The sequence below is a fragment of the Musca autumnalis genome, unplaced genomic scaffold (assembly GCF_047663935.1).
Source record: "Musca autumnalis isolate F117 unplaced genomic scaffold, ASM4766393v1 scaffold_2, whole genome shotgun sequence".
NCBI lineage: Eukaryota > Metazoa > Arthropoda > Insecta > Diptera > Muscidae > Musca > Musca autumnalis.
Window position 1 is genome coordinate 524,920 of NW_027411755.1, and position 12,879 is coordinate 537,798.

General features: G+C 35.6%; 2 protein-coding genes across 9 annotated transcripts in view; both read right to left on the bottom strand.

Moving 5' to 3' along the window:
* The window catches only part of B4 (imaginal disc development protein B4), a 164,586-nt gene that overhangs the window by 124,856 nt on the left and 26,851 nt on the right, over positions 1-12,879 (bottom strand). The gene's annotated exons all lie outside the window — the stretch shown is intronic.
* Positions 2,981-4,360, bottom strand: LOC141395236 (uncharacterized). Its single transcript, XM_073970817.1, has one exon. It carries the CDS (start codon positions 4,358-4,360, stop codon positions 2,981-2,983), a length of 1,380 nt encoding a protein of 459 aa, XP_073826918.1.

A 12,879-nucleotide genomic window follows, 5' to 3' on the forward strand; every position in this document is an offset into this window, starting at 1 on the left:
TAGCTCCGCCGCCGCGCCAAGGCTTATTCCTGGGAGGAGTAGAATTTGTTAACTGAAACAAAGACAAAAAGCCAAATTTCAGCCATTTCGGGTTCATATTGGGGCCAAAACCTTCAAAATACCGAAAGTGTGGAAGTACCTGGACTTATACCAACAAATTTCAGGTGGAACGTTTTATATCCTCAACGAAGACTAAATACCAAATTTCAACCATTTTGATGGGACATTGAAGCTAAACCCTTCGAAATACCGAATATCGGGAAGTATCGTTCTATGGGGGCTATATGAAGGCGTGAACCTATACCAACAAATTTCTGGTGGAAAATTCTATACACCCAACGATAACTAAATACCAAATTTCAGCCATTTTGGTAGGTTAATGAAGCTAAAACCTTAAAAATACCGAAAATCGGAAGGTACCGTTCTATGGGGGCTATATCAAAACGGGGACCGATATATCCCATTTTCAATACCAACCATCCTGCAAGTAACAGACAGACAGACGGACGGACATTGTTGAATCTACATAGAATTTTCTTCTGATCAATAATATATAAACTATTTATATAGGGTCTCCGACTAATATTTCGATGTGTTACAAACGGAATGACAAATTTAATTATACCATCCATATGGCGGAGGGTATAAAAATATGATAAACATAAACAAAGAAAACATTAGAATAATTAGAATATAGTAATTCGTTGGTGGCCTTTATTGACATTAACAAATACATACATAGAAACATACATACATACATGGGAACTCGATGTTTTGACAAATTAATTTACAAACAAGTGGGAAAAGCGTTAAGTTCGGTCGGGCCGAACTTTTTTTATCCTCCACCACAAATTTCAGCCATTTCGGTGGATTAATGTGGCCACAACCTTCAAAATACCGAAAATCGGAAGGTACCGTTCTATGGGGGCTATATGATGGCGTGAACCTATACCTACAAATTTCTGGGGGAAAGTTTTATACCCCCAACGAAGACCAAATACCAAATTTCATTTCATTAAAATGACGCGAACTTTATATGGGGCGTTATATTGGGGCTATACCAAAACGTGGACCTATATAAACCAACTTTGGTAGGAATGTTTTTTGGCCTCTGGAGACACAAAATACCAAATTACAACCAATTCGGTGGTAAAATGGGACAAATATCTTAAAAATTCCTTAAAACGACGACGCGTCACGCGTCATTTTGTATGGGGGCTATACGAAAGCGTGGACCTACATAGCCCGCTTTCAATACCAAAAGTCTTACGTACATATAATAGATTTTCCCAAAATTGCATCCACCTTCGGACGATAGAGTGATTTCCACAGGCGGACGGACATGGCTATATCGATGTAGAATTGCACGCTGATCAAGAATATATATAGTTTGTGGGGTCTACAATCATTATTTCGAGTAGTTACGAAAGGAAGGACAAACTTAAACATAAAAATTAAAAAAACCCTATATTAGATATTCTAATACATGCTTTGTAATTTATACAGTTAGACAATAAATGTTTGCAAAAACCAAAATTATTAAAAAAAATTCATATTTATTGTTAATTTATAGCAACAACTTATGTAAAGACTATGCAATTTTTTTAAAAATTGATTGTTTATTTGTGTGTCACTCCAAAGTAGTAGCTAATTCTTATTATTGACAGTATATGTATAATTTGACGAAATATTGTTTTTAGGACCAATAGCAATAGATTTGGATATTTGTTTATATTATTTGTTGTCCTAACAAATAATATGAAAAATATTACAAATTTGGTTTTTGCAATTATTTAGTTGTCTAACTGTATATACATACATATGTACCAGTGTATACATATTATTATATTGTATACATATTATTATATATTATAAAATTGTTAAAAATTTCATATTTATTGTTAATTTATAGCAACAACTTATGTAAAGACTATGCAGTTGTTTTTTTTTTTTTTTTTTTTAAAGACATAGAAATGCATAGTGCCTAAAAAAGTTTAAAAATTGATTGTTGCCCTAACGAATAAAATGAAAATTATTACAAATTTGGTTTTTGCAATTATTTAGTTGTCTAACTGTATATACATACATATGTACGTACCAGTGCATACATATTATTATATTCTACAAGTTTGTTAAATTTACTCTATTAATTTAGACGAAATCATCGAATAAGAAATGTTACATTGTCATATGTATAAGAGGACTTTATAATAATTGTGTTCACTGCGACATAGCACAAAGAACTTGGCGTAAAGTGAATTATTAGAATAAAACATACAGTGATGAATAGGAAAATAACGAGTAAAATACACACTGTTGTAGATTTTGATGTTTTGTGTTGGTTGCCGAAATAAATGAAACACGCACAGTACTTTACTCTTTGACAGCTTTATTTCAAGTGATGTGTGTGACAATATTTACAGCTTACTTGCTAATGTTGAGAACTTATTCTAGGGCTATTTACATTGTGTGTGCACATTTCGTGTGTGCGATCATCTGGTTGTTGTACTATGCAAACTCATCGCATGCAATCTTGTGTTGTGTGTTGCGAAGGGGGGAACATACAAATTCAATAACTCCAATACTCCTCCTCAACACACATACACATCAAATTAAACTTAAAAATCTTTATTAAGCTTACATACTAATTGTTTGTAAACACATTACAAAACATTTCAAAAATTCTTTTTTCTTATTCAACTGTAAGCCTAAATACTTCACACTTTTCAAAAACTAAAACTCAGAGAATTCCTTATTTAGATTACATACTAATTTTGCAAACAAATTACAAAACATACAAAAAATATACACAGCATTCTGTTCATCTATTCTGATTTCTAAGGGATCGACATTTATTGCCCTAACTGTAAATTCTACGAAACACATTCGCTACATCATGTTTTTCTTTTTTGGGTCCCCTCATTATGATTAACAAATAATCTTCATAAATTTAATTACCTCCTCCTGAATGTTGTTACACTTACAACGGTTCGCCAATGATCTGCTTAACGGTGCATCGATGTCTTTTACTTTGAAACACATTCAAATTTGATTGCTGTCGTTGCTGTAAGCTCACCCCTTTTCGATGACCGTAACGGGACTCCATTGGTTTTGTTTTTGCATTCGCCAAAATTAGTTTTTTATGAGGGTCATTGAATAAAAATAGATTCCCCACTTTTCTCGCTGTCAACACAATCTCTCCTTTGTCGATGATCTGCGCACATTTTTTCCCAAACTTCACTACGTTCTTCGCCGCTACTCTGCCTACCGAAATGAAATTGCACTGTAGGCTAGGAACAAACAACACTTCATTGAGAATAACGTTACCATCATTAATACGAACAGTCCCCCTTCCCCTTGCTTGAATTGTTGTCCCATTAGCTAGGGAGATTTCTGCATGGTGTTCTTCAAAATTTGTAAACAAGTTACTGTTACAACACAAATGAGATGAAGAACCGCTATCAAAGCACCATGTGTTCTTATTAATGTTGTTGTTGTCGATCGCCGCTAAAATTGGAAATGCGTGCTCACCCTTTTTCGCTGCCTTTTTACAATTTGCAGCATAATGGCCTCTGCCTCCGCAACTGTAGCACTTTACGTTGTTGTTGTTGCTTGTGCGCGATCCCTTTTCACTGCTACCTATGTTGTTGTTGGGGTGATGATTATTCACGTTGTAATTTCTTCTGCTACTGTTGTTGTTGGGACTCTGTCTAATTGCGTGTTCGTTTCTTGTGTAATTGTTGTTGTGATTCTGTCTATTGTGCGCCATAAACACTGTTGTTGTGGAATTGTCATTGTCCATTGCAGATTTTCTTCTTTCATTTTCTTCTGATAATTTTGCTTTCAACGAACTCAATTTGGGCAAATTATCCTTTGACTCAAGAGCGACCACAAAATTCTCAAACGACTTCGGCAGGCTGGCGAGGATCATTATTACTAACAAGTCCTCACCCAACTCGATACCTGCCTCGGCCAATTTGTCCACGACAGACGTGAACTGGCACAGGTATTCTTGTGTGCCGTCGGTTTCCTCCATTCGCATATTCAGCAGTTGTTTGAAAAGTGAAACCTTACGTATTGGCCCTTTCGGTCGATGAATGTCGCTCAGACAATTCCACGCTTCTTTTGCTGTCTTGCTGTTTTTAATGTATGACAACTGTACAGGGGAGATGCACAGAATTATTGTTGCCATTGCCTTTTCATCCTTCTTTTTCCACACAGCATCCTTTTTTTCGGCAGCCACATCATCGCTGACAACCTCCCACAGATCTTGGTGAATCAGGACGGACTTCATTTGGAGGTGCCAAGATTCATAGTTGTCCTCCGACAACTTTTCAATGTTAAACATTGATGAAGACATTTTGTTTCTTTTATTTATCGACACACGATAGTAACAATTTAACTGACACACAGTTTTTCTTTTAATAAAATCTTTTTCTTTAAAACACTATTTTTCCACTAATGTCTTTGGGCACTTTCTATTATTATTTCACTTGGGCATACAATTATTCACTTTTTATTGCAGAGTTCATCTGGGCCCATAACCTGTTGTAAGTATTTTATTTATTCTTGCTTGCTGCCGATGATGAAATAAGAAGACACACTTCTGTTCGTGGTGGTTGCTTTATTGAGAGTGAATTCAAATGACAATATTTACAACTTAACTGCTAGGTATGAAAACTTATGCTAGGGCTATTTACATTTTGTGTGTGTGTCACACTATGCGAACTCATCGCTTGCAATTACATGAGTTGTGTTGTGTGTTGCAAGAGGGTGTCAAACAAAACCAATAACTCCAATACACACCTACACAGAACGTCTTCAAACTTGATATAAGTTTGACGGAGATATACCCTCAGCCTCCGACCAACAAAAGATGCAAACACTATAACTATGCCGTATATAAAATATATTGATTTTGTATCAATTAACAATTCGTCATTGTTAATACCAAAAATGTTTAGGATTGGAGCGATATAGTGTATTTTCGAACGCGATCTGTACGCGGAAGCAATAATACGATGTGCAAAGTTTGGATCAAAATGATTGCTCCCTTGGAGAATTATAGTGCACAGCAGACAGACGGACAAGGCTAAATTGTCTCCAAATTGTCTGAAACGAATTTCGACCAAACATACTTGGGGTTTAAAATCATTATGTATTTCGATGTGGCCCAGTTTTGGTCGTATCAAAGTGTATATACCCTCTTTAGCCTAAAGGCCGAGGGTATAATAACGATGTGCAAAGTTGGCCTCAAAACTGGTTTTAAACGGCAAGGAAGAAGGAGGTACCAGAAATAGTGGATTGATTATTGTCCATTGTCGAACATAATCTAAGTTTAGAAGTATTGTCATGTGTACAATTTGGATCAAAGGGGGTGCTCATATATACGATATAAAGAAAATCAGCTTTATATACCCATATCATAATTTCCCTGTGCTCTACTATCTCACGGGAGAAGGTCTCATGGTTGGTCGATCACATTATGTTCGTCATTTGTGTTTTAGCTGTTGAGAAACATTGGGTATATTACAAACTTTGGCGAAATAAGAGATGCGTTTAACATTTAGCCACAAAACAAACAAACAAACAACAGTTTTACTTGTTTGTGAGTTCAACAGCTACACAATAGAGTTGTATAGTTCATGAACGAACTAGTTCAATTAAACGATTCATTGCAAAGAGCGTTTGAACTAGATCAGTCGATATAGTTCATTATAGTTCAATAGCTCACTGAGTGCCGACCGAAAGATCCACGAAGAACGATTAACGAACGAACGATTCACAATCTAGTTCAGCATGTCATTCACATATGAATAAAGTGACGCCGTTTTCTATGCTAATGGGTACTTTACACGATATGTGTTTTACATATGAGTTGTCGCTTTGCATATACAATTTGGGAGAAGTGACAACTCATATGTAAAAAACATACCGTGTAAAGTACCCATAAGTGATGCCTTCGTAATGTAATGAGTTTTGTTTATGTTTTGGGTCAATGTGAAGTGTCAATAAAATTAATTTCCAAATAAAGAACATTTTTTACATAACAAGTCCCATTATATCGAATCAATTACATATTCAATGTGCCTTGTGTTGGACAGAAAAAAGAAAAAAAAAAGAAACATACGTACACAAAGCTTTTTTCGCAGTGATAATTTCTACATACACATTTTGCAAGCCACTTAAATGAAATTCTAATTACAATTTTTTCCGAAGGATGATCCTTTCTAAAATTAATGTAAACTTAATCTTTCTTTGTGAATGGAATACAAATATCTAAATGTAATATTTTTGTAGTTTAATAACACTATCCTAATGTTTTTTCCTATTTGGTGTATGTGTGTATTTCCTTCAAACGAAGCATTAAGAGCAGGTGGACGATTCTGACCCGAATGATTGAACTGGATTGGATAGTGAACTATGAACTAGATTACTGAACTACTTCAGTTTAAAGAGCTGAGCTATTGAACTAGATCTTTCCAATGAACTAGATTGTACAACTCTACTACACAACACATAAAAAAACTTCATTTGTCCCGAGAAAGCCGCACCAAAGTCTACATTCGTATTTGTATCGTAACCAGGGTTTCGGAGTCGAAGCCGGAGTCGAGCAAATTTGCTGGAGTCTGAGTAGAAAAAAAAAAAATAACTCGACTCCGACTCCGGGCAAAATTTTTTCCACATACTCGGTCTATTTTATGTATATTTTGTTGGCCCGTTTACTCATATTATTAGAAAACTTTGAAAACATATATACAAAAACTATATTATACTCAGTTAGAGGATGAGGCAGAGGGTATTTACTATCATTTGAACTCCACCATAATCAATTCCTATGTCTATTTTGTCATATCCACTATGTCTGTTGAATTCAGTACAGAGTTTTAAGTTATATATTTTAAATTCGTCACAGAATTCTTATCAAGCCGAATTGTTTTAATTTCACATATTGTTTCATACATAGGTCAACGTTTTTATAGCCCCTTCAAGCTGACAATGTTCAAAGCTTAAAGATTTTCTCACGGGGAGGATGCCAGTGGATCATAACTTCGGTTTTATTGCGATGAATGGGATACTTTCAGGATTTATATGTTAGTTTTGTAGTTGAACGAAGGCGCTCTCAAGGAATATCTTATGAAAAAGCCAACATATAGAAAACAATTGAAAACATGTACATATTTAATCTTTTTGAGCGGTATTGAAAATTATCCTCGGAGTCGAGGGAAAAAGTCGACTCCAGAGTCAGAGTCGAACTAAAAATGGCTCGACTCCGAAACCCTGATCGTAACCACTCGATTTGGCTTTGTGCCAACCTTTACTCATAAACAAGAGTCTGTGGTATGCTCTTTGGCATTTATAGTCCAGTAAGAAGTATACAAACATACAGTTTATCGCACTTTTTATGCACAAAAGTCAGACATCATTATACCCTATACCACAATGTGGAAAAGGGTATAATAAGTTTGTTTTCCCAAAAATTCATGTAACGCCGCGAAATATTCGTCGTAGACCCCTCATGTGGTATACCAAACTTCATATCTCGACGAGATAAAGCGACTTAGCGATGTGTGTCCGTCCGTCCGTCCGTCTGTCCGTCCATTAAAAATTGTAATCAAGCTAGAGGCCGCAATTATGGACCGATTGTCACGAAATTTAGTATGGAGGTCGGGTTTGGACCAGAATAGAACTGATTAGTTTTTGGCGATGATCGTGAAATGTTAAAGGGATGAAATGGACCAAAAACAAAATTTTTGCTCGATTTTGTAGCCGCTCTGTAGGTCGCAATAATAGTCCGATCGGCGCGAAATTTTAAACGTAGTTTTGGTTTGAGATGAAGAAGTAGCGTGCAAGTCAACGGTATGATCGGATAATATTTAGCGGGTTAAATTGATCAAAACTTTTGTGTGAAAATTGGTAAAATTTCTAATGCACATCTTATAACAGCTAGCCCGGAAAGCTAGTGCACAGGGATAGTGGTATAGGGTATCACATGGTCGGCCCCGTCCGACTATAGTCTGTTCTTACTTGTTTTTGTGTGTGTGTATGTGTCGTAGGTTGTTAAAACTGCTCGTTCAACAAAACAAATCCTTCGGGCAGAAGTTCATTTTATTGGCGGTGGCATAAATTTTGGAATTTTTATGCAGTAACGCCTGTCTGTCAATAAATGTTCATAACGATGTCAGTCAGTCAACCAACCAACCACTACAGTCGACAGGTACTGCCCGACTTCCAAACACTACCAAATGAATGGAGTCGAGATTTCTAGTCAAAAAATTTGCTACCAAAATTAAAATGCCAATGCTGGATATGATTTTTAAAAATGGCAGACAATCATTTATGTTGTTAAGTAAAAAATGTTAAAAGTTCGCTATTTTGAAGGATTTAGTCTGCAGTTAGTGCCTTTGCCCTGCCAACACATGAACCGTAAAGACTATTCATATTACTCCAATAGAAATGTATATTGACTGTATCCTTCCACTGTTGTAGGGGGATATCGTTATGTGTTTTTCAACAAAGATTGCAACGAACTATTGAAGCGGGTGTATCAGAATGGCTACTACAACTTCACAATGATTACAACAGCAAGAATGGTACGGTGTTGCTTCGCGTGCTCACTCAATTCAATTTCCTGCAAACGGAAATGTTTCAACGAATATTTGAGTTTATCAAAATCTGAAGCTCTTAATGCCTAAATATTGGAGGGTTAGAAATGTTTGGAGTGACGTACGGTATGGATGATACTAAGGAACGGGTCTGATAGGTTGTAAGATGACAAATCATATAAATATCGCTCATTTACTCAAAAAGTGGCATAACTCAAAAAATACGTTTTCTGAGTTAGCAATTTCTATTTTTTCTACGACCTCTACTTTATCTTGTGTCAAATTTTCATGCTGATATCTCTAAAACTCGTCGAGTTACAGCTCATTTACTACGAGTTTCGCATAATTCAACACAAAAGTTTTTTGAGTTTATGAAGGACTAAAACACTTCAATTCATGCTTGCTCTTGCACAGAAATTTAGCACTGGTATCTGGATAGCTGTTTGCAAAATATGGTCCAAGTAGTTATTTTAGTTTTTGTGCAACAATATTTTTAAGGGGGGAAGTCAAATTCCATTCGCCAACTTAAAACGCGTTTTTCTCGAAAGTGGATTTTTTGAAATGTGTCACTCTTTGAGTAAATGAGCGATATGTATATACAGTGTTCGACATATCAAATGAAACATTTTCAGAAAACTGGATACCTATAGTCATTTTTGTCTATGTACATTTATTGCTTAGTTAAATGTTTCTGCATATTTTTGGCCATTATTAATACAGAATAGAATCAGAGTTGAATCAATGATTTCATAGCAAAGGATGCCATATAACGGCTTTTTTTCAAAAAACCTTAATTTTTTAGTATCCTTTAAGATGATATTGGGAAAATTATGTTTTATATAAAAAAACTAGCCGACCCGGTCTGCGTTGCTGGATTTCGAAAAATTTTTATGTTACGTTTTCTTAAGTCAATTATATTTTTCTTGCATCGCTTATTAGAAAAATTAAAAAAATAGCGTTTTTAAAAAATAGGGCCCTATGGAGATACCCCTCCGAAATTCAGCAAAATATATTGCTTATTTTCACCAGGAGTCATCCCTGTATATTCTCTGAAAATTTCAAGAAAATTGGTTAAATAGTTTTGGATTTATAACATATTTAAAAAAGTGGGTGTGGTGGGGTCTTTTGGCCCCAAATGAGAACCTAGGGTCGGAGATACAACCACCATTGCCTCGCAAATAAATTTTCTCGTCAGTTTTGCTAAAATAGCGTTTTTATAAAATAAAGCATAGGGGAGGTATTTTCACCACGGGTCCTCCCTGTACATTCTCTGAAATTTGCGGGAAAATCGGTTCAGTAGTTTTGGATATATAACATATTTAAAAAGTGGGCGTGCTAAAATAGGGTTTTAAAAAAGTAAGACATGGGGGAGGTACTCCGTCTCCGATATTTCACACCCGTGTTCCCTGTACATTCTCTGAAATTTTCAATAAAATCGGTTCAGCCGTTTTTGAGCCTATACGGAACATACTAACATACACACATTGTCTTTTATATATAAGATTTTAATAATATAAAAGATTGGACATTTTGGGACATTATTATTGAGAAATAATTAAAAAAATAAATAAGTTCATTGTTTCCTGACAGGGAACAAGATCCGGTACAGTGGCGCACCAAAAAGATCATTGGACAAGTAAAAAAGTATCAGTCGGCTTTGCCGACAGAGATATACCGCCAGCATATATGAATTGAAACTTTCATCTACGAATGTATTTAGGGTCTTTTCAGAATTTTGGACATTTAAACTTGCCGACAAAAATGTGGATTGGGATTGAAGTTCAAAAGTGTTGCGGAGGAGGTACTTGAAAGAATGGACCTTGTTCACGGAAATCATAATATGGCTGTAAACAGGACCACAACGCATCGGTATACATTTCCAAAAGATCTTCGAACAGACCCTAAACTGTACTTAGACACAAATGTTGAACTTTTGTGAGGGAGGTACCCTAAGGAGAGGACCGATATGGGCCATTTTAGAAATTAAATTAAATTTGGATAAAATATTAGGAGATCCAAAGTTTGGACGAAATTGGTTGCCCCGTTCAAAGATATCTTGCATACCATTTTAGTGACATTTTTAAATATTGGCGGAAAGTACCAGCATTTATGGACCCATCTTCGAACTGAAACTAAGTTTGGACAAAATATGACGAAGGCCAAATTTTGGACTAAATCGGTTGATCAGATCAAGAGTTATCGTGCTCTCCAGCCACTATATGGTGCCACAGGGGTTTTTACACCTTTAGGGCTGTTTTCTCAAGAAGTATGGACTTACCCCTGAAAAAACTTTTAACGTCATAATGAAGGCAGCGAATTCAAGTCGCTTCAACAAAAATCAAAGTGATTTGAGAGCAGGTCTTAAAGTGAAGTTATCCAAAATTTTGTGTGTGAGTTACACGAAGGAGTGAACAAATATAGTCCATATTCGAACATGATCTATATCTGGTAGATATATTTGGATGTGGTAAAGAATGGACAAAATCGGTCACTCCCTACAAGCGTTATCGTGCGCACAATTTTTCCGAACATTTTCAAACTTTAGTGGGGGAGGTACCTGAAGGAGTGGACCGATATGGTTTATCTTCGAAATCAAACTAAGTTTGAACAATATATAACGAACGCCAAACTTCGGACCGAATCGCTAGATCCGTTTGAGAGTTATCTTGCGCTCCAACCACTACACACAGTGCAATAGGGGTTTTTTTGCACCTTTGAGGCTATTTTCTCTGGAATTGTGGACTTGTACCGTCGTATGGGGGGCAGTGAATACAAGTTGTTACTACAAAAATCAATGCGATTCGAGAGCAGGTCCTAAACTGAACTTTTCCGATGTTTTGTGTGGGAGGTACCCGAAGGAGTGGATGCATTGAATCCATATTGAAACCTCATCTAAGTCTGGCAGAAATTTCACGATGTGCAAAGTACGGTTACTCTTTTCAAGAGTTATCGTGCGCACAAATTTTCCGAAAATTTTCGAACTTTTGTGGGGGAGGTACCCATCTTCGAACTTAAACTAAGTTTGGACAAAATATTACGAAAGCCAAATTTTAGACCGAATCGGTTGATCCGTTCGGGAGTTATCGTAAGCTCCAGCCAGCCAGACAGAGTACATACAATTTTTATGCGCATCCGATTTCAATATCAACCGTGAAGAAATATATCGATATAAACCTATTTCAAAAAAAATCCATCAAGAACAAAAATTCACAAAAAATTTTTGGGATATATCTCGGATACAGCTTCCATACCGCTAAACTTTTTAAACATCTGTTTCCGCAAAAACGCTAGTGGTGTGTCGGTTTCTTAACGTAAAAAGAAACGATACACAAAAAACGCGATTTAATCCTCGATATTTTCAAAAATATTTTCTCAAATTTTTCAATTTTTGCAGTAGCCGCTTCCGCCGTTCTAGTGGATGGACTTTCACGATCTGTGATTTATACGATCCGAAAAACTAAAATATCGCGGGGTACCAGCACACTCAAAAGGATATTGTAAATACTGTTTCCAAAAATAGTTTTTTTTTTTTAGAAAAAATATCGCACTAAATTTTGTCCTTTGGCAGTAAATTACTGTGATGCTGTGTGGGCTGCATAGTCAATATACATATCAAATTATGCGTAATCGCGAGTAATTTAATCCTATTATTGGTTTCTTGAAATACCCGAATGCGTTCCCTAGTTAAATCAAAAATACAAAATAACACCTTATATTCGGCTTCAAAATGTCAGCATCCATAAAAGGTGGATGCAGTGGACATTTTGAAAAATTATACATTAGAAGTGTAATCCTCATTTTGTATTCTTCTACTTTTACTTGTCCGTCATTTGAATGGTTTAACTAGCAATCAAATAGAAGCCTAAGAAACTCGTTAGCTTCAACGAGTTTTTATCAATTTTTATTCATTTACGCGGCTATAACTTCCACGCAAATTAAATTTGTTTACCAAATTTTTGAGCTTTGTTTAACACGATCACGGACGTGAATGCTATATCATTCCGATGCAAAATGACGTGAATGCTATAGCATTCACATTGTCAGCCAATTTTTGTTCATTTACTTTTATACAATCTTAAGTTTTCGTGATTAATATACATAATGCGATTTATTTCAACAAGATACATTCTATAATAAATAAAAAATAATAATAATCAATAATTAATAAGTAAAAACAAAAAAAACTAATTTCGAAAATAATTGGGTGTAATTTTTTTCACCTCTCTGAATTTGCTTGCGTCCGCGAACGTGTTAAAAACACTTAATTTGATCC